General features: G+C 40.2%; 2 protein-coding genes and 1 long non-coding RNA gene across 8 annotated transcripts; 2 read left to right on the forward strand and 1 right to left on the reverse strand.

Moving 5' to 3' along the window:
- The first annotated feature begins 224 nt into the window (after positions 1-224).
- LOC136443354 (uncharacterized) lies at positions 225-13,080 on the forward strand. 6 transcript variants are annotated; one of them, XM_066440558.1, is made up of 8 exons: positions 225-374; positions 970-1,022; positions 1,719-1,789; positions 8,030-8,849; positions 9,043-9,289; positions 9,894-10,115; positions 10,806-11,388; positions 11,742-13,080. In XM_066440558.1, the coding sequence occupies exons 3-8, from the start codon at positions 1,787-1,789 to the stop codon at positions 12,213-12,215; spliced, it is 2,349 nt and encodes a 782-aa protein (XP_066296655.1). In that variant the 5' UTR covers positions 225-374; positions 970-1,022; positions 1,719-1,786; the 3' UTR covers positions 12,216-13,080. The 6 variants fall into 6 exon arrangements, with proteins under 6 accessions (XP_066296655.1, XP_066296657.1, XP_066296660.1 ...); XM_066440560.1 differs by having other exon boundaries at positions 225-371; XM_066440563.1 differs by lacking the exon at positions 1,719-1,789.
- On the forward strand, positions 4,740-5,943 carry LOC136443710 (uncharacterized). Its single transcript, XR_010757195.1, has 2 exons — positions 4,740-5,141; positions 5,624-5,943. It is a non-coding gene; the product is annotated as an uncharacterized lncRNA (long non-coding RNA).
- A 704-nt stretch (positions 13,081-13,784) lies between the features above and the next one.
- LOC136443896 (uncharacterized) lies at positions 13,785-24,609 on the reverse strand. The gene is made up of 15 exons (XM_066441270.1): positions 24,594-24,609; positions 24,255-24,434; positions 23,643-23,885; positions 22,462-22,642; positions 21,348-21,451; positions 20,269-20,391; positions 18,116-18,337; positions 17,644-17,844; positions 17,307-17,425; positions 17,142-17,186; positions 16,549-16,658; positions 16,136-16,323; positions 15,574-15,915; positions 15,294-15,426; positions 13,785-14,794 (listed from the first exon to the last, which is right to left on the reverse strand). Exons 1-15 carry the CDS (start codon positions 24,607-24,609, stop codon positions 14,029-14,031), a joined length of 2,973 nt encoding a protein of 990 aa, XP_066297367.1. The 3' UTR covers positions 13,785-14,028.
- Between the last annotated feature and the right edge of the window lie 1,453 nt (positions 24,610-26,062).

Here is a 26,062-nt window from a genome sequence, read left to right on the forward strand (position 1 = left end):
GAAAGGATAAAAAGTAGCAATGAGATTATAATGAGATATGTAGCTATATTTCCTAAAATAATGTCACAACGATGCACTTTCGTAGCTTAAATAAGCTGTATATTGCCTTTTGTCTGGCCATATTTCATGTTTAGCTCCAAGTAATGAAGTATACTGAATAGAAAAATACCCCTTTAGTATAATGGACTATTCTGATATCTGACCCTTTTTGACCTGGTGCTCACAATATTGATAGAGCAAGAGCAAGAACCATTCCTCATTTGAAGCCATCCCTGTATATTGTAGGGGTCAGTAAGCCTGTCATCAGTGTCCTGTGTCCAGTTCAGAGTTGAACAATTTGCACAATGGGAAATTGAAAATTATGAGAAAAGGTTGTAAGTCTTTTCTTTTATTTACAAGGTATTGATATGTCTTTTCTGATAAATATAACCACCTCCTTGATTGGTCCAAGGACATAATGTCCTTGATTGTTCTCATCACTTTAACCCCCTTTAGCCTTGGTCTTATCAAGGAGGTTAAGATTGGATTTTAACCTCCTTGGTCTTATCTTGTTTTATATGTTCATATGTATGAATTTCCTTTCCATAGCAGCATTGACAGTTATCATTGCTCTATGATACACGTTTATATAATGTTATAAATCATACCAAGGAGGTTATATAGCCTCCTTGATCATACTTGATGTTGTAGTCTTCAGCTTGAATTGTAATGCAGAGAATTATACTCATGGAATATTCAGTGCAGCAAGATTGACCTATAATTATCTATGCTGTCACTGCATAATTGATATAATTAACAGAGGATGGGAGATAATTGGTCAGCCCGTAGCTCTCCATGCCCATATATGGCTAAGCCATGATTATCAGCACAGAGCAGCTGGGTTTGCAGGGGCCCCTGGGTGTTGTTGATAACACCCATATCAGTTTATCACTGGGGTATTGAATGCCTGCCAAATCTCTTTCCTTCCAGAATTCTGCACTTTTTGGAAGCAAACCTCTTTGGCACTGAAGGATATTTATACAGTATGTATAAACTTTATTTTTCTTTCAATATATAAATAGCCATCGTTTATCACCTGGTATGTACATTGTATATGGAGATATCATATGACTGAATAGATATAGGGCCCTGCAGGCCTCATAGTGGATTTTGAAGTCACCCAATGTCGCCGCTTTGTTGCAGGATAATTTTGTTGGACCAGGTGTAAATAAATGCATTACTTTGCTTTTTTTTAAAAATTACAGTCTATAATGATCTATGATATCTTGTTGATATATCTTGTCGATATATTTCATCATGTCTTTTCAATTTGAGCTGAGGGTAGTCTGATGTGTGTCTTGAATGAATTTCAACCAAAAAATATGTATGTAGTATATCACTGTTATATGTGGACGATAATCATATCTTCATACGTTTATATATGAAATATTGATCATTTGCAGGCTGCTTTTGAATTTGAAGACAAATTTTGTGCATTAAGAATTTGATTCTGTGTACGTGCCCTTGCAGGACTGATGATTAATGATAACACTGCTTTGATGACTAACAGTACTAGTAGATACATGCACACGTAGATGTTCATCCGTGCCTGTGTGTGTGTGGAGGTTTGGCCTGGGGCCTCTTAGTTGTACTAAGTAGCTCACTGAGCTGATATATATTATACATATGTGTATGAGCATATATATTGTGATAAATTTTATCACCGTTATTTGTTTTAGACCATCAAACCTACAGCTGTCTCAGGAGGATTCAACCAGTTGTATTTATATTTGTACTACTCAGAAATATGGTAAGATTTTGTCATATTATTTTGCATCATTTATCACTGCTGCATGTGACTGTACTGTGATAAAGTGCAGGGCCTCAAAGGGGATTTTCTTATATTCAAACAGCCAGGAGTAGTAGTCATATGGCCTCCTTCAGTCAATATTGACCATGGTAAAATCCTAATATTTCATGAGATTTTGACAGAATAATTCAACCCTATATATGGCCTAAGTAACATAGGGGTGTCAGAACGTATGGGTGTCGGAACATATACTAGTATGGTCCCTGATTCTGCTAATGTTATAGGATAAATTAATTTTTTGGGCTTTCCTGTCCCTGTCTTAATATGGCATAGCACTTACATGAAGATGATGACGTCTGGTAATTATCTTCGCCGAGGAACTCGGAGTAGATTATGTTTTCGGTTGAGCCGGCTGTTGTGTGGGTCTGTATGTATGTCATGAGCATAACTCGGGAAACCTTTGATGGATCTTCATGATATTTGGTAGGTGTGTAGTGGTTGTGCAAAGGAAGGTCAAGTTCAAAAATCGTTCACCTGGCGTTTTCCAACAGTACTGCAGCAGACTTTTAATTTTTCTGTGTTTGTATGTAGGCAAAAAAAGTGAGGGAAACGTTGATGGATCTCAATGATTTTTGGTAGTTTGGAAGAGATTGTGGGAACGGAGGTCAAGCATAAAAATGATTTATTTGACGCTTTCCTACAGAACTGCAGCAGGCTTTGTGTGTGTGAGAGTTTGTATGTCGCCAGCATAACTCGAGGAGCTATTGGCGGTTGTGCATGATATTTCGTGGATAGGTAGTGATGTCAAAGAGGAAGGTCAAGTTCGATAATGGGCCTCCTAGCGGGTATTTGAGGTACTGCAGCGGAGCTTCAACGTTTGAGGCCAAATTTTCTGGAGGCGTCAGGTTCATGATTTTTTGGTAGTATATAGCTTCTGGGACGGCAAGTGAGTGGTGGGAATTAAGGCCCCCTAGCTGCTCATTTGGAACTGCAGTTGGCGTTTTTGTTAATACATTTGGAGACGAATAACTCCAGCAGGGATTGACAGATTATCATAATTTACGGCATGTGGATAGTTTCGGTGATGCTTTACATAACTGAATACTTGTCATGCAAATAAGACGATAATTTGCATAATAAATGAGGAAAGTTTATAAATTCGCCGAAAGCTTGTAGTCAAATTTCATACAAGTGCTATGGTAACGATTTTTAAGTGGTGTACAGCTCTTGGGGCAGGGAGTGAGTGATGTAAGTTTAGACCCCCTAGTGGCTTGCTTAGAACTGCAGTGGGATTTTTTCATGTTACCGTTGGAGGCGAATAACTCGATGAATTTGCATTGTTTTGGACAGGTAGGTTATTGAGGTAATGATTAATAAATAAAGACGTATGAAATTGTAATCAGGGTCTAATTAAGTGGTGAAATTCGCTTGTTTATAATTACATTTTTAAGTACCTTTTGTTGACCTATATCTAAGGACAACACCTGCTTGTCAGCAGGCCTGTGCAAATTAGATTGATGCTCTCTGGTGACCTCAAAAACCACCCAAACTACACTCCCGCTGGGACGGAGCTTATATCAACAAACACAGGAAAGGTCTGGCCCTGTGCGGGACAAGGCAAAACGATGAATATAAGGAAATGTGCAAGCAGCAGGCACTACAGAAGGCATTATACTTCAGCTTTATGTGGTTTGTAAAATGCAGTTGTATATACCACACTGGATGTGGACCACAGTCCTTCGTAGATGAGAGTAAGAAAAGGTTCTTGTGCAGATAGTGACATAAACATCCTCAAAATCAGGATAATCTTTATAACAGACCCATGCTACCCATCAGGACCTGACTGAACTCCCTCCAGGGTGTTTCACATTTAAGACAGAGACACGAAAAAACAGTAACAGGTCTCACAAATCTTACACCCTCCAAAAAAAAAAAGTGAAACAGGAGGCTTTAGAGAGATATTGTCAATAGCAGTAGGGGCAAGAGTCGAGGTCACTGCCAAAGTTAACATATTAGACGGAATTGTTAAGGGCGCATTCGCAACAGTAGTAGGTATTGACAGCACATGCCATGATGTCCACACCTTCCTCGTAAAATTCGACAGTGAAAGCAAATACAAGAAAGATTTACCCAAATGCGGTACCCATCACAATGGCAGTTCTCAGTTACGGCAAGCGGACGATCCAAGCACGACGAGAACATCATTATGATATTATGATATTATGATATTTCGTTATGATATTATGATATTATGATATTATGGCATGTGCTGTCAATTATACTATGATATTATGATATTATGATATTATGATATTATGATATTATGATATTATGATATGATGTTATGATATTATGATATTATGATAAATGATATCATATCAATATTATGATATTATGATATTATGATATTATGATACATGATATTATGATATTATGATATTCATGAATATCATTGTACCAAAACTGCACCACTGCACTACCAAAAATGCTGTTTCTTATTTTTTCTTATTGAGAGAAAGATTTTCTTCCATAAAGAATTTCAAGAAAATCAAGAAATCTTACGCAAAACCTTTGTACGTTATATCTTACATTAAGAGTTCTATTCTTGTTTTTCTTAGGTGAAGAGAGGATTTCTAGTCTGATTTTTTATCAGCAAGAATATTCTAGAAATTCTAGTCAATCTTTCTTCCTTATTCTTCACACAATATTTGCTTCTTGTTTGGTCAAATGGAGTATTTTACAGAATCTACTCTTAAGATTTTTATTCTTGCCATACATGAATATTTCTTTAAACTTTCATTTCACTAGGAAAACATTCTTGACATTTCTTGTTTTCTTGATTTAGGAAGTCTGAGGAATATGATTCTTGCTATTCTTAGTATATCTAAGAAGATGTAAGGACTTACTTGACCATATACAGTTAAGAAAAATGAGAAAATCAAGTAGTGTTTTTCTGTTCGAATTCCTTTTCCACAAAGTTAAAGATGTTTCCTGCTTTTCTGTGTTATCTAAAAATGAAAGTTCGAATTTGCATGATTTCCTTTCTTTTCTTAACATTGTAAAGCTTAAGAAGATAATTATTGTTTTTCTTGTGATGAGAAAGTAAATTATGCTAATTTAATACTCCCATCATCCTTTGCTGTAAAGAGAGTTTGAATGTGGACCGTTGAGTTTGGGCTCCAGCTGTATTTGCCTGATGTGCGGTTTAGATCTTACAATAATAGGGAAAGATGTGGCTAGTTTCGTGAGGACACTTTTTGGTATCATGTGGGACTCACTACACAGCGTAGATGACTTGTTTTAAGTTCCAAAATGCTTCCTCGGGCCAACGCCATCAACAGATATGCTGCAGGTATGTTATAGCCTGTCTTGCATGAAAATAACTTATTTCCCAAGTAGATACTCTTAGTTTTGTGTTTGTGGTTGCATGATACAGCCAACCAGTAATTGCAGAGCATGTACGTTTAGTGCAGTTATACCTAAAAGGTACTAAAAAAGTTGAAGTATATCATTTTCAAGCAAATGCACAAGCCCCCCCTCCCCCATGCATGTATATGGGGGAGGGGGGCGATATAGGAAAATGACAGTCACTAACTCTTTGTGTGTTTTTCTAGGCTTAGAAACCTCTGTTGTGTTTGTGGTTGCATGATACAGCCAACCAGTAATTGCAGAACATGTACGTTAAGTGCAGTAATACCTACAAGGTACTAAAAAAGTATAAGTATAACATTTTCAAGCAAATGCACAAGCCCCCATCCCCATGCATGTATAAGGGGGAGGGGGGCGATGTAGGAAAATGACAGTCATCGTCATCTTTTTTGTGCGTTTTTCTAGACTTAGAAACCTGTTGGACCAAAGAAGATGCCCCCGTCTCAAGTTTGGAAAATCTTTCAACAATTACAAGTCATTGATTATAACAAGGACAGCTACAACACTGCAGAACTGACAGTTTTAGAAGGACAATTAGTTATTTGTATGAGCACAGAGAAAATGTGCTTTTATCACAGCATCAAATGTGAAACATTTATGGAAACAATTGTATTGCAAACTGGTTGATCTTTGCAATCCTTGGTAAAGAATGGGCATTAGAAAGAAAAATCCAAAACTGTGTATCAAACAATTAGATCAATGATAATAAATATGATTGGAACATATTTAAATTATATTATCATTGATTTATTAAATGGTATTCTTGATTCAAGACCTCCATCTTGATTCAAGAAACTGTTTCTAGGTTTAAGGAATTCATTCTTGAGGACAGAAAGGTATTCCTACAACAAGAACCTCACTCTTTGTGCAAGAAACTCATTCTAGGTGTAATAAATTCATTCTTGAGGACAGAAAGGTATTCCTACAACAAGAACCTCACTCTTAGTGCAAGAAACTCATTCTAGGTGTAATAAATTCATTCTTGAGGACAGAAAGGTATTCCTATTACAAGAACCTCACTCTCAGTGGAGGAAACTCATTCTAGGTGTAAGAAAGTCATTCTTGAGGACAGAAAGGTATTCCTATTTCAAGAACCTCGCTCTTAGTGGAAGAAACTCATTCTAGGTGTAAGAAATTCATTCTTGAGGTCAGAAAGGTATTCCTATTTCAAGAACCTCGCTCTCAGTGGAAGAGACTCATTCTAGATGTAAGAAATTCATTCTTGAGGACAGAAAGGTATTCCTATTTCAAGAACCTCGCTCTCAGTGGAAGAAACTCATTCTAGATGTACGAAATTCACTCTTGAGGACAGAAAGGTATTCCTATTTCAAGAACCTCACTCTTAGTGCAAGAAACTCACTAAGGTGTAAGAAATTTATTCTTGAGGACAGAAGAAATAAGGAAATGTCAGTGAGGACGTAACAAATATAAACTTTTTCTTAGAATATTTGCCTCTGAAATTTATATATCTTAGATAAAAATTCTGTGCCAAAGAAGAATCATAACAACAAGAAAATTTATTTCGAGGTTTTAGTCACATATGTGTGAGAAAAAACAACTTGGTCAGAGAAAAATATTCTAAGAAAAAGTTTATATTCCTTACGTCCTCACTGACATTTCCTTATCCGTTCTTATTCTTGCACACAGAATAATTTTTCTGGAAGATAATTTTTCTTCAACAAAGAAAAAACAAGAAAAAACGAGAATGGCATTTTTTTAATGCTAGGTGCGGAAAAGTCACATGTACATGTATTGTGTCTTTCAAAATGTGTATGATATGGAATAAAGATTTATTCCATTCATATATATTGACTGTACCATTTCATCATCACTTTCAACTTACAACACTGCAATATCGAACCTTTGTGGCCCATATAATATCACCATACCTGTACCACCAAATGATTTTTAACCCCATCTAGACTGGACTCATTCGCCCCATCATAACTTCCAAATGGTGCCGGTGCATGATGAAATTTGCAGGGGGACTGATAAGCACGTAAATATCAATCACTCTCCATAATAAGCCTTGATTATTTGGGGAAGATAATGTGTTCGTGGAACTCTAGTTGTATTGTAAGTACTGTATGTCAAGTTCATAGCTTTTTGTTCTCATTTATCTTATGTGTTGCCCAAATCAAGCAAATTATCAGTGATATTCATATGATGATTATATATATGGTTGCAGTTAATTGTATACAATTGTAAAGTTCTCACTTAAAATCTTGAAATGGTTGTGGTGGTTTTATTTTCACAGTTTTTGCAGTGACCTTCCTGCCATTTTCAATGTATTACTATAGCTACTGAATGAAGTTTCAACTGTAAAATTATACCCCATTGGATTTACCTCCTGTCCCCTTCTAACAAAAAATGAAGGAATCTAACACACTACATGTAGAGTCATGGGGTATTGCAAATGTCAATTGTTAATTCAGTCCTTAGGCCACACCAATTTAATTTCTTGGTTAACAGATTTTTATTTTCCCCCAAAAAAAATTTTAGAAAAAAAAAAAAAAAATCATGAAATTTTTTTTTTACAGAAGGCAGGGCCAGCCTTCTGTTTTCATGATTTTTTCTTTTCTAAAATTTTTCTTTCTGAAATAAAAATCTGTTAACCAATAAATTGAATTGGTGTGGCCTTAGCCTGTGTTTACACAAGCTCTCGGCCGGAGGTTACTGACCCCCACCCCAAGAGGGGGCTGGCAATTACAGGACTGGCCGCCCGCTAGGAGTGCAATTTGTCAGGCTAATTCAGTCCTTTGTGCTGAGATTTTATCTTGACTTTTGCACTTTTGTCCTTTTCTCTGTCAGGCTGAAGCAATGGAGCACCGTCATCTGCACAGGCTGTACAAGTGTGCGGAGTGTGAGTTTACCGTCAGCCATGAGATGATGGTATACGTTCTACGCCATTTCTTCCGGTGCACGTCCAACAAGTACGTGGACGAGCTTGAGGTGTGGTCTCCTCCCCATCTCAAGATAAACGGCACTATGAAGAACGCGGGTCCGTCAGAGAACGTTGTCCGTGAACGTCATCTTTCCTCGAGGGAAGAGGAAGACAGCAGAACATCTGCAAACACTCCTGCCCAAAGAAGAGTGAGTGAAGATAGCAGATTATTGCATTCCTCCCATTCAGCCACAAGGCAAGAGGAAGAAAGCATAACATTTGCAAACACTCATCATACCCACAGAGGGGTGATTGAGGACAGCAGAACATTGCATTCGTCCAACCTTCACAACCAAAGAGGACTCCAAAATGCTCACCACAGCTATGGAGGAGACAGAGCTACCAGTACAGATGTAAGCAAAGGGATGGAAATAGCAGATGTGACACCTGTAGTACAGGTTACTGGCATGACAGGGCCCCCCATGGTATGGATGGTACAACCAAACGCAAATGCACATCAACTGACGTGGCATAAAACACCTTCATCCTCTGCTACTTCACACGCAGAAATGCCATTGACACCTTTGCACAGGCAAGTTGTTCATCAGGGAGAGGTATCTCTTGAAGTTGAGGGAAATGGCCAAGGTCGACAGCAAGAAAACCAAGTTGACAGAAGACAGACTCAACATAACAGTGAAACAGAGGTGGGAGACCTTTGTGAGGAGGAGGAGGATGAAAATGAGGAAGGTAAGCAAGAATCGGAGGATGCCATGGCATGGGAATTTTTTTTATTCATTTTGTTATGTAATTTTTATGCATGTACATGTACAAATTATACTAATGTTTAAAGTTTTAGTACTTTCAATCAAAGCTAAATTAAGTTTCAAATGTATCTCTGAGTCCTACATAAAGTCACTGTGCCACTTACCTATTTTTCCAGTCATTGAGCTCAACCTGAGCTGCTCACCTGATCCGTTGTGTAACCCTGCGGACACTGGCGACCAGATGGTAACCATGGCAATCACTTCACCAATGTTAAACCTGACACAAACTCCCAGCATCCTCCAGCAGCAGCATCAAAGCCCATCTTTTGACAGAATGAAGCGTGGCAGGCCACAGAAGCCCCCGTACACAAGTACAAGTGTGGCAGATGCTGATCAGCCGAAAAACACCAAAAGAATGAACAGGTAATATTTGAAAGAAAGAGGAGGTAAGGCAGTATAATATATAGCTAGTAAATCATATTTAGAGTATTTACATGCTTAAAGATCCATGTCAAAAGCTGAATGTGCTGTGACCTTGTGAAAAATGGCAGGTGCCAATATAAGGTTTTTACATCCTTGTTAATATTGCTCAATGCAATAAAATATGTCTGGCTTTTATAAGTTAGAAACATTTTGTTTACAATCTAGATAACAAAAAAATATAAAGATTTTATTCTGCAATGGTCCACTTTCATAATTCTGGTGGGTCCCCTATGACCTCCACATCAATGTGGCACACCTCTGGGATTTCTATTGCTACGTTAGATTCAGCATTTTTTAATGTGGCAGTCTTTGGACACCTGGTGGAATTGTTGTAAATGCAGAAATGTTTGCAGTGTTTTTTTGCCCACCTGGCTGTAGCGCTAGCGCTGCTACTGTTTCAAAAGCTAACACACCATTTTCTCCCTACGGCAAAGTAAAAATCACGCAAACCTAAATGTATTTACAGTATGAGACTTGACATCAACAACCAATTACTAAATGTTTCCAATCACAGTTCTTCAATTCTTTCTTTTCTTCTTGATAGGTGGGCAGTTCGGGTGTTGAACAGCTGGGCAGACAGAAGGAACAGAGAAACGAGTGCCTCGTCCAGCGGCCAGGACCTGAAGCCTGTACCGACGAACTGGGCCTCCATGACTGTTGAACAGCTGGACCATTGGTTGAGCCAGTTTGTTAGCGAGGTGCGGAGGGATGACGGACAGTACTACCCATACAACACCCTGTACCTCATGTTAACCGGGGTCAACAGGTATGTACATTTATGTAGAGAATATTACACGGTGTATCCCATATCACCCAAGGTACCAGCCCAGGTCGTATTGGATAAAGAGCTGGGACCAACGGTGATGTAGAATATTACTGTTATATTCTGCTTTGTGTCTTACCTACCCAAAAATACAAATAAATGAACAAAAAAGGTTAAGTTGAAAAGACATGATGTCAAGCAATAATTTTTGAGTAAATCCCAACATGTATCCAGGCATACAATTTCTTGCATTTAATCTAAGGTAAGGGTTGGCTGGCAACAGCTGCAATGCATCGTGCATAAATGTCATATAATGTTACAGCAGGTTCAAGCGCTTGAGTCCCCCTTATTTGTGCTCAATTGTCCTTATCACTTAGGAGTATCATTTATTTATATGGATCATCATATTTAGAGGCTAAGGTTAAATGTATTGCCAGAAAACAGTCTGTGTTGTTTTCACTCAACCAACACTCAACCAAGTAACTGGGTACCAGGCTGCTTGGGCAGATAAGGACTTCCAACAGAACTTCAGGAAGGGAATGCTTTGCCTTACCCCAAATTTCTGCAAGAATATGAATGAAATGAAATCAAATAGCTATTCCCTACTTTTTTCAGGAAATCAAAAGAATATGGTATACAGAATATGGCATGCAGGCCCTCATAACTTGGCTACCTCTCTCCTGCCAACCACAGGTATCTTCGGAACGATTGTGACCGGAAGGACGTCAACATTCTGGCCAAAGACGACGCCAGGTTCCTCCAGTTGCGACAAGCCATGGAAACACAGAAGAAACTGCTGATTGAACGTGGCGTCGGACTGCAGGACAAGAGGCGACACGACACGGAGCTCTTCCCCCATGGCATTGAAGCGCGCTTGTGGGAGTCCAAGGTATTCAGTCTCGAAAAGGATCTAAGTATCAGCTACGCCGTGTTCTACTATACTTCAAAGTTGTTTGGTGTCAGCAGCGGAGAAGAACATCACAGCCTTGTGGCCGAACAGTTTTCTGTGGGCTGTGATCACATGGGGAGGTACGTGGCATTCAACAGACTCGGGAAGAAGAATAAGACGACGAAAGTGTACGCAATTCCGTCGGATCCGTACTGTCCGGTACTTCTATATGAAGTCTACCTTGGGTATATTCCACCGAACGGTCCGCTGTATAGAAGGCTCCAGAGAGATCCAGAAGGGAGAATGTTCTTCGGACCACCAGTCGGGAAAAACTCTCTGGCAACATATCTCAATAATATCAAGAGGCTCGGAATAGTGAACTCTCAGGTAATGTATTGTTTATTATGGTTATCATGATAGATCCATGAATGGTCTCATCCATGAAATGGGTAATTGAAGTTCTTTATAGTTTACACAACCAGAGGTTTAGATTCGTAAGACTGCACAACTGACAGTGATCTTCATGTAGTTCAAGGTAAATTTATAAGACTTTCTCTGATTGGCCATTGTTGTCACTGACATCTGCAAAGTCATGTAAATATTTATGTAGCAGATCTAGATATCAATGGGGTATTGTTGCAGTACCTGGGTCGATACAGGATATATGTTATAATATATATGTTGTGTCATAGTCTGAAGAAAAATGTCCACATCCTGACCTTATGCCTGTGTGTTTGCAGGGTACCCTTGGACCCTGCTCAACAGGGCCTCATCCCTCTGGGCCCCACCCTCCAGGACCCCATCCAACAGGGCCACACCCTCCAGGGCCACACCCCTCTGGGCCCAACCCTTCAGGGCCACACCCTACTGGGCCTCACCCTTCAGGACCCCAATCTTTATTAGGATCCTACCCTACTGGGCCCCAACCTACTGGGCCCCACCCTACAGGGCCACACCCTTCAGGACCCCACTCTTTAGGACCCCACCCTACTGGGCCTCACCCTTTAGGACCCCACCCTACATGCAGTACCACACCAGACCTCAGCCTAGAGACCAGCCCTGCTACGTGTACGTCTTCATCAGATTCGGCTAAAAGACACCACAGTCAGTCAACAGACGGGTCTGAATGCAGTGCAGAGCCATCACCAAAGAGGATCCATACCTGGAACTTCGACCAGACTTTGTCTTCCTACACACCACTTAACCAGTCTTGATCCATTCGATTATGTACAAGTCAGGGTGTGAATATTCAACTGTATATTTGTTACATTGTACTATTCAAACTGTTACTGTTGGAGATTTTGTATTCTCTCTCTCTTGATGTGATTTAAGACACCACATACAATAGGGTACAAGGTTCATTTCATTTATTGTCAACCAAATCAAAACTTCACACACAATATTCAACAATACTAAAAGCTGAAAGATATTAATTATCTTGCAGCGCAGATATTCATACAAAAATCTTGTTATCTTAAACAATATGATATGAACTTGCTGTAAATGAAGTCGGCAGGTTTTACAGAGTTGTGTTGAAGTGTAATATTACATGACTGTGAAACATTATAATGTATGCTCGACTAGCAAAGTCCCTCCACTAGTTGCATGCAAAAATTGTTACCTAGCAGCATATCAAACATAGATTGTTGTACAGATTAAATGTAGGATATCAAGCTACATTGCAGTAAACTCTAGCAGGATGAAGATGACCCACCAAAATACACATTGTCCTGGTGTAATGCATTGTATTGTCCAGATGTGCATAGTATGTTATGTTCAAATGATTTGGTCTAAGTCTATGACAATATCTTTTGTGTACTCAAGATGTATACTCATTTAATAGATAATGTTTATAAGAAAGGCACAATAGTTTCATTTAGTGAACTCTTCTTGATGTTCTTCTAGCAACTACATTAGTTGCTTTTTCGTGTACGGTTCTTCAGACTGTAAGGTTAGACTTACATTTTCGGGGATGGAAGTTTTCCAGAGTAGGTTACATCTAAGTTGAGTTGTGGACATCCCACCCTACAATGTATATGGCAAACATTAAATAAGCTGTTTACTTCAAGTACATGGTTACTTGTGCTTATGTGTGAATGAATGAATGAATGAGTATTTGATCATTTTGATCCAATATGAAAAGTACATCGCAGCCATAGCCTGAATTGCACTTTTTTTACATACAGTATGTTACTTAAAAACTGTTGACCTAGGCAATTAACAATAATATTATCGTTCCTATTTAACAACACACATATTCTAAAATCACAAGTAAACAGGCAGGTCATAAGTTATGTGTGATTCAAACAGAAGTTAGATCAGATGTTAATAATTATTTACAAATATAAGTATTTTACATTGCAGTTGCAGAGTTGACCATCATGATATTTATTATTTCTCAGATGGGCAATTGGCTATCATAATACCACGTTTCAAACACATAAAACATTAGGTAAAATACTACAAAACACTCATCAATAATCTTCTTGGTCATTGATAATTTCAAATTGGCGGCGCAATGTTTGCTGCATTTTTCACATCATCACACACACTCTTCAAGTAACACAAATGCTTTTTATCGAAAACCCAAACACAATATCTGTCAATGACAAATGCCAAATATTAATACAGAATGGAAAAGAATCGTAAAACCACGTTGTTAAGCTCATGATAGAAGTATGGTAAAGAAAGGTTTTACACATATCTTATCACACAACAATGTCAGGCTAGCATATCTTACCAGACGACTGCTGAAAAATTACAATTTCATTAGAAAAGATAGAAGTATGGTAAAGAAAGGTTTTACACATATCTTATCACACAACAATGTCAGGCTAGCATATCTTACAAGACGACTGCTGAAAAATTACAATTTCATTAGAAAAATCATGCTAAAATAACAGTTGTTTTACAAGCACAGGGCTACTATTTTGCTGACAATTGTGCGCAGATAGTTTGACAAAAGGATTAAGGTATGGGTATCACAGCCTCCATATCTTATTGCCTTATGAGTTAGATACTGCTCTTTTAATACTTGCTCAAAAACATGGTCATCGGAATGGCTGCGGCGATGCCGATGACGTACAAGACAAGGCACAGCCTGTCCAAGACCTTAGTCAACAGGGTGTAGTCGGACACCACCTCCTCGTTCTTTACCGCCTTGGTCAGCTCCTCTATCTCGTTCTTTAGCTTGGCCATCCCCTCTGTCAGCTCCTCAGTCAGCCTCTCGGTGATCTTCTCCATCCCGTTGGTTACCGCCTTGGTCATCTCCTCGTTCCCTTTCTTTACCACCTTGGTCAGCTCCTCGTGCCCTTCCTTTACCTTAGTCATCTCCTCGTTCCCTTTCTTTACCGCCTTGGTTATTTCCTCGTTCCCTTTCTTTACCGCCTGAGTCAGCTCATCCACGCTGGAGATCAGGTGAAGAAAGCCCGGAGATCCAGTGAACTCGAGACCTGTAGGAGACTTTGATGTCATCGCAGGGTCAACGCCACTCCACAGCAATATTTCAGCGCTAGCGATACTTTCTCCATCGTCTGCCGTCACGTCATCCTCGTCAACGGCGATGTTTGTCGGCTCTACGGCAGTGTGGATGATCAGGGGATCCTCATCAACCGCGGTGCCCATTTCATTTTCAGCGACACTTTCTCCATCGTCCGCTGTTACGTCATCGTCGTCATGATCAATGGCAATGTTGGACAGCTCTACGGCAGGGTGGATGGTCAGGGGATCCTCACCGGCCGCGGTATCCATGCTGGCTTCTATCTTCTTTGTGAGATCTCCCAGAAGGAGCATCCTTTATAGATGGTACAATAAACAAAATGAATTTGTTGCATATGTGTGAAGCTGTGTCTACAAAGCAACATGGCACTTGTAAACCTGTAATCTGCAGTTGGTAAGAAATCTGCAGTTTACAAGAAAGTGTGGAGGACTATAGCTAGCATTGTCATATATATATGTATAAGACATGATTATCAAGATATTGCCAAAATCTTCTCCGTCTTTTCTCAGAGACCAAGGCATTGACTCATTAAACAGCCATTCAAAATTGTACGCTAAGTTAAAGAATGGAGGATCAATGAAACAGCGATGATTGAAGCACTCTTTGGTGGAGGTGATGAATAGAATAGGGCGGTACGTTCTCCGTGGTAAAACATAAAGTTCTTTCTTGACATCTTAGAAAGAAATACTTTTTGTTTGTACTATAATCGTTCTTTCTTGACGTCGTAGAAAGTCAAGAAGTCATAAAACATATGATCATGGACAGAAATGATATGAAGACAAATATTCAGTACCTTGCCATGTAGCGGAGAAAGAGAACCCTCGCCACCGGAGACAGCTGTCCCTCTTTGTCGTGAATAAAGATGACGGCCAAGGTGAAGAAGAGGAAGAGTCCCATCAGGCCCATGCACACGATGATCAGCGTGGCTGTGAAATTGCAGATGGAAATAAATAATCATAAGAATTCTGAAGAGATCAAGTTTAAAGCCGGTGCATTTGTTGACAACGCATTTCAATGATTGCAAAATTTTATGGTAAAATCATCATTATTCACTAATAATGATTCGTACTCACCGAGAAATGGCAGAGCCCCCTTGACAGGAAGAACCTCTGTAACAAACACGAGAGAAACGACCATAGAGAGTTGAATGGTCACTCCGAAGGAGATCCGGTCTCCCTTGTCTATGGGCATGATGAAGGTGATGGTCATCAGAACAATCAGGATGATGCAGGGTCCAACAGTAGTGGCGATGTGGAACGTGGGGATCCTCGACAGTCTTAGAGAAAAACATGCCTCCCGCTTGTCTTTCGTGTAGATCTTTTCACTCCGATACCATTCTCCTTCATCTCTTGCGGGGGAGTAAGAGCCACAAGTATGGCTTTCCACATCTGGTGTAAAGCTTCTCCCATAGCATTCTGTAGTTAACATATCAATTGGTCATTCCAACAGATCATTGCAGACTCTAGACGTAAACGTATTGCTACCACGTACGAGGCATTGGCGGCGTTAAAATATCTCCTCACTCTGGAATCGACATTGAAAGATTTTTTAAACTGGGAATACTTCCATTTATCTTTAGGCAATTCGATTGCAGTAAAAGTAAAAGTAAAACCATTTAAACTTAAATAATCTTACGTATGGTTTGCTCGATTGCTGAGGCTGCTGAAAAACACACGTCACAATCCATGGTGTCAGCAGGAAAGTAGAAGGGGTGTGCATCACACACGGAGGTGGTCAGAGTTTCCACTCTCCACTCTACCAGGCCGCTGCTGCTGACTCGGACCGGTACGTCCTTTGGTAGGCCTTGGTGGAGGGGATTAGCACTGGAAGGTGACCAAGACATTCTTGTAACTTGATATGTTTATACAAGTGGATGATGTTGAATCCTTGCCAACAATTTCCCTTCGTACTGTGTAACACTTCGTGTTTAGTGACAAGCGTAGAATCCTACTATTTCAATTTGTCTAGTAAAGAAGTTCTTATGAAGCAAATTTGACGAATGCTCTCATTTCTCTTGCTCAGGTTAGTTGATAAATGTTTCCACCTACTTCCTCTTTAGAGTAAATGCTGGAGTCCAAATATCCTTGCCAGGAACGCTGAACTCCTTGATGCCACCGTTATACTTTGGGTTCCATTTCAGCCGAATGTCGTACCAAGACTAGGAAATAAAAAGGGCGTGACAAGCAAAACTTGTTCAACACTGCGACCTAAATGAATGTGACTGGAATACTTTCCTTACATAGAGTTACTAGCCTGGCAAAATCACGCGTCTAGTAGCCCTTCCATTGGTCTGGCTCCTATATAACTAGAAGCTTGATAGCCAATTACCTCCTCTAATCTTGAAACATTTTAATCCTGCTGATTCATGCTCATGTGGAAACATAGACCAGTTATTGTAGGACTGAGAACTAATACAATGTTGAAGCATTGGATGACTGGTTTTCACAGTAACAGAGAATTCTGAGCTCCAATTGGACTGGTTTCCACAGTGTTTTTCACAGAATCAAGATGGTATTTTCCTCAAATTAGTCGCATGGCTTACAGACATTAAAACGGTTACTAGCTGTTGCAAAATCAGCACCTGACAGCGAGAGATATATGTAATACAGGCTACAGAGCTCCTATGTCTGTGGAAACTTACAAAATCGATGATCACAGAAGCGACAAGCTGCTCCTTCTTTTCATCCTGAAATAAAGATCATAACGTGAGCATAAGTTGCGCTGTGAATTAATTTTGGCCTCCATACGTTGTAACTTTACTATCTTAGAAACAAAGATCCTCAAATTTCTCGGACACAGTACTCACCAAATCGACGATTTGTTCCACATTTCCCGTGAAGTTGATGGTTACATTTTCAGGTGCCAGACTTGCACTGTAGACTTCTACCGCTAGTAGATCCTTTTGCAGCCTTCGTTTGTAGCTTACTAAACAAGGGATGGAAATATTGTGTGAAACAATGGTCAAATTTGATTCGGTGCAGGTAACCAGGCACATTTTGTTTTTTAATTCTATACGAATGGAATTGTTGAAATATAACATCGAAGTACGCCCAGAAATCTTTTAAAGAATAGTTTGCGTAGTGTGCAAAATGGAGTGTAGAAGTGTAGAGAGTTTAATGTACGGCAAATACTGTAGCAATTACCTGAACAAAGGGGCTTGTCATATTCCCAATTGCCTTGTCCCTTGTTTCCTTCAAGGCACCTCACTTCCCTAGGATAACCGTACTCAATAGTGTAGCCATCGTTGCAGGTGTATGTAACCTTTTCTTCCAGGAGGTAGAACCTCTTGCTTGGACTTCTCTTGCCGTAGTTTGGAGGACCCCTGTCCGAACAGCCAACTGCATCTAAATGTAGTATAATTATTGTGATTATTGAATGTACATGTAGTATGATATCAAATACTGCAGTCATTGTAAAAGTCATGTCCTCCATTGGATTAAATGACATACAAAACAGAAAGTATAATCTTGATAAAACCCACATAACATCTGTTATGATTGTTTTCCATGCCAAAAAACAACAACAAATAAATATAAGAATTAACATGGGGATGGCAGTAACAGAACTCTGTTTTGCCACTTGGGGCACACCTTCCCATTTGACAGATCAACTTACTACATGGAATGACGTCACATTCCTCCTCGCTACCGTCTTCAGATAAACAAAATGGCCGCTGGAGAGCCGAAGGGTTACGGCAGTAGTTCTTGTCCAAGTTAGCCCAGGGGTACTCAGTCGTATAATAGCTAGCTTGCGGGGCCGACCACTCAAGACATTTTGCCCCGGAAGTAGTTGTACTCCATGTTCCACGGTAGTTTATGCCAGTGCCGTGGTAGCAAACTGAGGAAAAAGTTTCAAAACTTACAAAAGTGTGAATATCTAAACTAGAATTTAACGACCTTATACCTTCACCAGCTGTTGTGCTGAATATACCACTTAATACTCTTATATATGGGTGTTAGACTATTATAATACTACATTATACGTTACAAGGGGCGTCAAAGTGGCTTTTCCACATTGACTGTGTAAACAATACCACCGTTTGCATAGTTTATGTCTAATACTGTTAGCTTTAACCGCCTTTTCACACTTCTAACGTATCGACATTTCAGCCATGTATAAATATTGAATTACACCAATGCCTGGTTAGTTATGCCAATTAGGTCTTTATTTGCATAATTGCTATCTCCGCAAAGTCCCCTCTTTATAAGTTACGTGTGCCACATGTATGTTTGAAAGTCGAGCATGGAATGCTGACGAATTATAAATTTTTCTCATCAGTTATGTTAAGTATCTCCTGATCTGTACAATATGCATCTAATTATGTTAAGCATTACGGGGTTGAAAAAAACCCAACTGCAATTCCAAAGCCCAAAGCTACGTCACCAACTAACCAACCAACCAACCAACCAACCAACCAACCAACCCATTCACCAACCAACCAACCAACTAACCAACCAACCAACCAACCAACCAACCAACCAACCAACCAACCAACCAACCAACCATCTGACATGATTCCATCTTCCAAAAGGTGTGAAAATATCAATCCCTTACATAAGATAAAATCATTGTTTGAAGTTCTATTCCCACCTTCTGTGCCCTTCACTGGTTGCTCAGGGTTCCAACAACCGTGCTGTGATGACGGGAAGACATCACATGGCGGCAGCAGGTTCTTCATCAGATCATCACCCATACTCAACACTTCCTCACACCACGAACGGCATGGTAGCAGTTGGGTACCCCTAAGAAAAACAAGTGAATTCAGTGCCAGCCGATGGACATTGTGAGGAAATATATCTAAATGCGATGTTCACTATCTTCCACATATGTCTATGAAAACATCATATAATTATACCTTAAGATTGAAGAAAATGTATGCATTAGAAACATGAGTATGAATGCATCAATGGCAGATGGTCAATATCCCTCGATGAAAAGTAATTGGTTATCATCATATCGGCTGCGGAGTCAGATACCATTGCCGCAGTTTGTGATGATCTACTCCAATAGGCACATTGACTACTTACATGCACGGGGTAGTGGTGTTTGAAAAGGGACGCGAAGTACTGTTGGATATGTCCTCTTCAGTCACATTGCATCGCGGAAATATAACGAAGGATACGAATTCTAGTAACTCTGGATGGTGTTTCCCCGGGATGCTGTAAGAACTGTTGAGAAGCTCCACGGCAGAGGAATTCTGTACCTCGTCGAAGCTCGTCTGGTTCAGCGGGTTTGGTAGCATTGTGAGTCTACTGTCGAGCTGAAAACTCTCAGGAATTCGAAGGCACACTGAAAATTGTATCAAATGACTATCACTTTATTTATCTTATTTATCCATGTCTATTGCGGCTACTTCAGGATGAGACATTTTCGGTCTGAACTTAGCTATTAGGAAAAGAGCATTGTTGCTTAGTATGGTGTGTGTGGACAGAAAATATTTCCTTTATACTGTAAATGTGTGTTTCATGTTTCAACATGGATTGTTCAGATTCACGTGGAAACTTTAATGTGAAATGTATATTTACTCATTGATGATCAGTAAATAATTTCATAACCAAATTGCTATACCATAAAGTTTTGTACATCAAGATATTTCTTAGATGTTGAATTGTGCACTGAGAGATGATAAATCCAACAAACGCCGGAAGTTGCAGAATAGCTCATGAGACCAGGTTTGACTGTATCTACGCTCATATGTGCCGTGTGGGTACTTAGGGTACTTGTCATGCCACTTAATTATGATCAGTGACTCTACGGCAGTAACTTACCACAGTTTTCCTCGTCACTCCCGTCCGAACAGTCTGAGATCCCGTCACAACGCTTCCATGACAGGATGCATGTGGATTTGTCTCCACAGCGGAAGTATCCACGGAGGCACATGATTTCCAGGCCTGAGAATAGCAACAACTTCTAATTAATGCCGTAATTTATGCCGTTCAGTCTACCGCATTGACCTGATTTTATGGATGACATCCTCTGGACACCCTAAACCACATGCAAACGCGCGAAAGAGAGTGGCAAAGAAAAAAAGTTGCAAGAGTTTTTTTTTTTTTTTTTTTTTCATTTTGCAAAATAACAAATAAACAGAATAATAATACAATAAGACAACACATAAACCACGGATCCAAAGCAAAAGTATGACAACAAACGAATGAAAAAGTAATCAAGAATCAACAGATAAACAGCCAACTAACACAAGTTGCAAGAGTTTTTAAATCTAATTTTTCATAAAGGTTATACATAATTCAACACCCCTAACGTTGCATAACGAAGAATGTATCATATATGCCTGTTCTTTCAGCTGTCAGTTGTCCTCTTTTTAGAAGATAGTGTTACAAAGCATAAACTAGAAATGAAAGTGAATTTACTACCACAAATATTGCATAGATAGATCCACAACATCACATGCATGAATTGATTTGCAACAAATTGACTATGTCAACATCAATGTAATATATACCCACGGCTAAATGTTTTTTTTGTCAAAAGGTGTCTTATTTCAAGAATATGATTCATGGAAATTAAAGTTTCATATCACGGATAAAAAGTCTGCAAAATGTCAGTCATAGGTTGTTAAAAAAGGGCATGTCCTTGATGCAAACCATTCCAATCTCGCCAGCAAACATACCAGTATGCTGGAAACTGTTAATTTCTTACGCGTTTAACATATTCATAAATTTGATTTCGTGGTTGAAACATGCTGAATGTGGCGAAGGTCTACCCGATATTAGGACTTCACACAGGGTCAGTATTCGGGAGGGTCCGGGAAGACGGACGCCCACATAGCGTCCCTTCATCCACTGGCATGAGACGGAAATGGACGGCTTGCTGTCGATTCGATGATCACCTCCACACATGGGGTTCGTGCTGACCTGGTCGGAATCCCCGATGTGGATGTTGAAGGGGTTGAGTCGTCCCGAACAACAGTCTCGGCGGTTGAAGATGCCCACCCTGCAGGTATTGAAGAGTAATCGCAATTGCGTTTTATAAATATTCAGATTAACATATTCTCAAGCATATAACGCTTTAATATATCTTCAGTCACTGCCGTCATTATGGTTACCGGGACTTGTATGCTGATTCTTGCCTTTGGCAAATATTGATTGACAAGCCCGCTATAGCTAGAAGCCGCAAATCATCTATTCAATTTTTTAGAACGTGTGCTGTTAGCCATACTCGTGTGCTGTAAGCCCCCCCCCTCTCACTGGACCCGTGACACGCGGGCGGCGTCGCTGCGTCCTAAACTGGATTTGTGTTACCCATGACTTTATAATGGGAATATCATTCAAAACGTACAACCATGATGAAAAAGACAACAAAACACACGAAGCTTAAAAAGCACAAATCCAGTTTAGGACGCAGTGATGCCGCCAGCGTGCCGCGGGTCCTGTGAGAGGGGGGCTTTACTGATAGAATTGCAATTAGGGTCAGCTACAGGGTTAGCTATAGGGTAAGAGTTAGTATTAGATTACTGACAGAGACTCCAATCGCAGTCTGTACTAGCTGAATTGCCCATCTTAACGGATCGAAATATCTGCCTGTATAATAGCCGAATATACTCGCAGTCCCCACTAGCAGAGACTAGCCGGATCTCGATTTTATCCGGAAGAATCGTAGACTTCTCCTAATCGCATTCTCTACCCAGACAAAAATACATACATACAATGTACATACATACAAACAAACATGCAAACATATACGTATATATGTGTGTGTGTGTGTATTTGTGTGTGTGTGTGTTTGTGCTATTCTCCAAGCAGAGGTTTTGGTTGGCTGGGGTAGTAGTGGTCGGCTTTTTTCAACATGGAGGCAATGTTAAAAAACCCGGCCACTACTACCCAAGCCGACCAAAACCTCTGCTTGGAGAATATGTTTGTGCCTGTTTGTATGGACTTGACAATATGTACACTACATTATGTATTGTACTATGGCTGATAGACTATACATGGCTTTAAACGTACCTGTCAACCATATACGATTGACCAAGATCCACCCACCAGCTGGGATTAGCTTCCCCCCGTGTGTGGGTACAGGAACCAGCGTTCCAATTGGTATTGGCGTTTCCGTCTACGGCACGGCTGGCAGCCCCACTCGACCCGGTGCTTGTTTGGAATGCTGTCTTCTCCAGGGCGACATTGACACCTGCCCCAGACGAGAGGACTGTTGTTAGCAGTGCCACATTCACATCGCTGACTCAGGTTGACAAAAAAAAACCCTTGCTATTCCCAAAACAGCTACCTCTTGACCGGTCTGGATGTGTGTTTTCTTCTTCAGTGGGCCTCATACCAAACATCATACAGTTCCATCCAAAACACTTGACCACTTTAGAGTAACGCTGTTCACAAACACATACAAGAAAGGCAATAAAAAGTATTGCAGTGGCGACGATTGAGTGGCTTTATGTAAGTGGTGTTTATGATTAACATTTTGAAGCTATGTTTTTACACATTGCAACTGATCATGAGGTGCCAGGCTGGTTAACGGCTGAAAAGATGTTTACGTATTGTTGGACAGCCAAGAGACAAGCGCTAATTACGGCCACATCACTTTTTCAGTACATCATATGTGCATAGCAAGTTTACTTCGACAGATGTTTTGCGCCAGCAGACAGATTGCAATGCACGTTACCCGAAGAGGCAAATTACAGGTACCGTTACGAGACATTATTGTGTTAAAACACCTCGACGGGAATGGGGCCTTCTGTATGTCATAGCATCATATGGGAACATGACACATAATACGTGGGATAACCGGAATTAACTTAATAATCTTTATTGCATGTTTATTCCCCAGGGGGATAAATACACAGGATGCCATACAGAAACATAATATAATTGTTTGGCGCGCTCCTGAAGCATGGCGAAAACCACAGACAAAAGGCGCCGACGACAACATAAGCTTTCTCATGAAGACACATCATTCTAAGAAGGAGTGCTGTAATGAAGAAAAGTAGCTACATTTGTTCCTGCAGTTGTCTGCGTGTACATCTGGGACAGTAATAGCTGTTTTGGTCTTGTCGTACCAATTAACTCAGATCGTATATGGTGGAATTATGTCACCGACGTTTGGGAGTAGATGAAAGGTGGTACATGTACTGGTCTCACACAGGAAAAGCAAACAAGCTTAGAGAACCAGTCCTTACCGCAGATGGGCACATTACAATAGTCATATCTCGTGCTGGGATCCGTGGTGTAGCACCAAACTCTGGGTCTGCCATCCGGATTCCGGCAGTAGTTCTGCTCCAGTCCGGAGGACGGATGAAGAGCAGGTGTCCAGGCGTGTCCATGGGGTGTCTGACTGTCCCAGCGTTGACACGTCTTGCCTGTTCCGGTCACAGAGACTGTTCCTCGGTAGGATGCCGCATCTCCTACAACACAGTCTTGGCCTGAGGGTAAATACAGAAATTCAGTTAAACGTATGTATGTCAGATGCATGTACGTACCATAACTAGAAACTTAACTGAGCGTAAATACGTCAACGAAGCTGAAATTATAGCATGAAAACGTCGTTTTGGGATCATTTCCGTGTCAAAATTCCGTGTTGAAAAGGTACCTTAAATAAACACAAACTTACAGACTAAGCATTTTCTTTTAAGAAGGGCTCTGTCGATCCGCGCAGTTTGAAGATAGATACGTTTTTAATAAATTGGACAATAATTGGTCATGTTACGTTAGATGTTTACTGACAAAGTCATCGAAAACCAGAAACGCCGAATTCTTTAGTTCGTTCATATTTATGTGTTCTAGTTGTGTACCTGACTGTGTGTTCCTGTAGTCGACACAGGTATGACAGTCACAGTGGTTTGCCGTGTTGCCGCACCAGTATACATAGGAGCAGCATGGGTGAATACCGTCAGGGTCGCATTCAGCAGGACTACCGTCCTCAGCGGGGTAGCCCTGTCCACAACGTCGATCCTCACGCCACTTCTGAGGTGCTATCAGGAAACAAAATACGCAAATAATTTAAGCTACCATTCATATGTCTATCGTCTAAGTTTGTTATGATATGTAAAGTAAATAACGATAACCTCTTTTGAACTAACGATAACTTCTTTGTCATAGACACATTAATTTCTAAATGCACTAACACTTACAAACGCCTCTATGCATGTTTGGTAACTTCAAAAAAGCCTTTGACTGTGTTTGGCGAGAACGTCTTCGTTACAAATTACTCAACTCAGGAATAGGCGGGAAATTTTACTGTGTTATAAAATCCACGTATACAAACCCACAGACGTTAAAACGTCAGATGGTCTCACATTGCTACTCACAATAGCCCTGTTCTTTTTCAACTTATTCATAAACTAGAGTTCCGCGACCCCATGCCTTCGACAAATGATGTTAAGTTTGATGAATGATGTATAACAAAGGTTTTCACTTTTATTATGCAAACAAGGTTGCATGTATTGTATGAGGTGATTATCTTTACCCAAATAACACAAGTTGGTTACGTCAAAGTATGCAAGCACTATATTGCATTTGGCAAAGAAGGCTATTCTAGTATTTTCTTATCATATATGCAAATGAGGCCCTGGTTTGCATACTTGATGTTTGATGATGTTTATCTTCAACTTCCGAATGCCGTCATCAAATTAGCTGTTGCTAGGTCCCTGGTCATGATGAGATTAACAATGACAGCGACAACACGCGTCCTCACTGATGCGTCACAAAAAGGACAGGGTCGCATGAAGGTATGATATGATGACTACAATAAATGTGCCGTGCACACCGAGCACCCATTCAAAACGACACGCCCTGTCGCAGGGAAGCACCATTCACACACATCAACGGTTCAGTACAAAATTTCAGGGTCAGAATTAATAGTAGAATGAATAGATCTTATAATGAATATATCTTAGAAATAATCTTCAAAATGTTTGTTAAATGTTGCGAATGGTAGAAGGCCCATCACATAAACTACAACACATACTGGTACACCCTTCTGTCTAGAAACAATAACTTAGGGCCCTGTCACACTTGTGCGCATATGCAAGTCCGCATGAGTTGCGTATTAGCAATTTTGTGTTCTAGGTTAAGTTTGCAGCCGAAGAAGTCATTTCTTTGGTTCAATAACTAGGCTGCACAACGGTGGGTCAAAGTAGAAAATAACTTCTCCCCTGCAAACTTTATATAAACCAAAAAAAATGTTCATGCGCAACTCATACGCACTTGAATATACGCACAAGTGTGCCAGGGCCTTTAATAAGTACAGTTCCTACCGGAGACAAAAAGCAGACAGTAGGCGACCCCAACGATGACAAGTTGGCCTCTCATCTCTGCACAGTTTACAGTATGTCGGTCTCCGCTGATGAAGTTAAGGTCTTACTGTCTTGATTCTCCACAGGAGAGCTCTTCGTCAAACACACGTAGCCCCTAAGCTTACTACACACAAGTTTTGAGTCTTCGAGTTACATTCAAGTTATTTCAATGGAGCAGAAATTCTTCTTGAAAACTCATCAGGTGGCAGCTGTTTTACACAGACCCTGGTGGCATGAGGACCACACCAAACTGTGAGACAATTTGCTTACTAAATATGTGTACATGCTTGTCGCTTGTATGGAAT

This window comes from Branchiostoma lanceolatum, chromosome 10 (assembly GCF_035083965.1).
Source record: "Branchiostoma lanceolatum isolate klBraLanc5 chromosome 10, klBraLanc5.hap2, whole genome shotgun sequence".
Taxonomy (NCBI): Eukaryota; Metazoa; Chordata; class Leptocardii; order Amphioxiformes; family Branchiostomatidae; genus Branchiostoma; species Branchiostoma lanceolatum.

Excerpts from the sequence above, each read along its gene's own strand:
- LOC136443354 (XM_066440557.1), top strand. Across the intron at positions 10,116-10,805 it reads ATGTTAACCGGGGTCAACAG|GTATCTTCGGAACGATTGTG; the intron begins GTATGTACATTT and ends TGCCAACCACAG. Across the intron at positions 11,389-11,741 it reads TCGGAATAGTGAACTCTCAG|GGTACCCTTGGACCCTGCTC; the intron begins GTAATGTATTGT and ends GTGTGTTTGCAG.
- LOC136443896 (XM_066441270.1), bottom strand. Across the intron at positions 17,426-17,643 it reads TGACAAGCCCCTTTGTTCAG|TAAGCTACAAACGAAGGCTG; the intron begins GTAATTGCTACA and ends TCCCTTGTTTAG. Across the intron at positions 15,427-15,573 it reads GGGGGCTCTGCCATTTCTCG|CCACGCTGATCATCGTGTGC; the intron begins GTGAGTACGAAT and ends GCAATTTCACAG.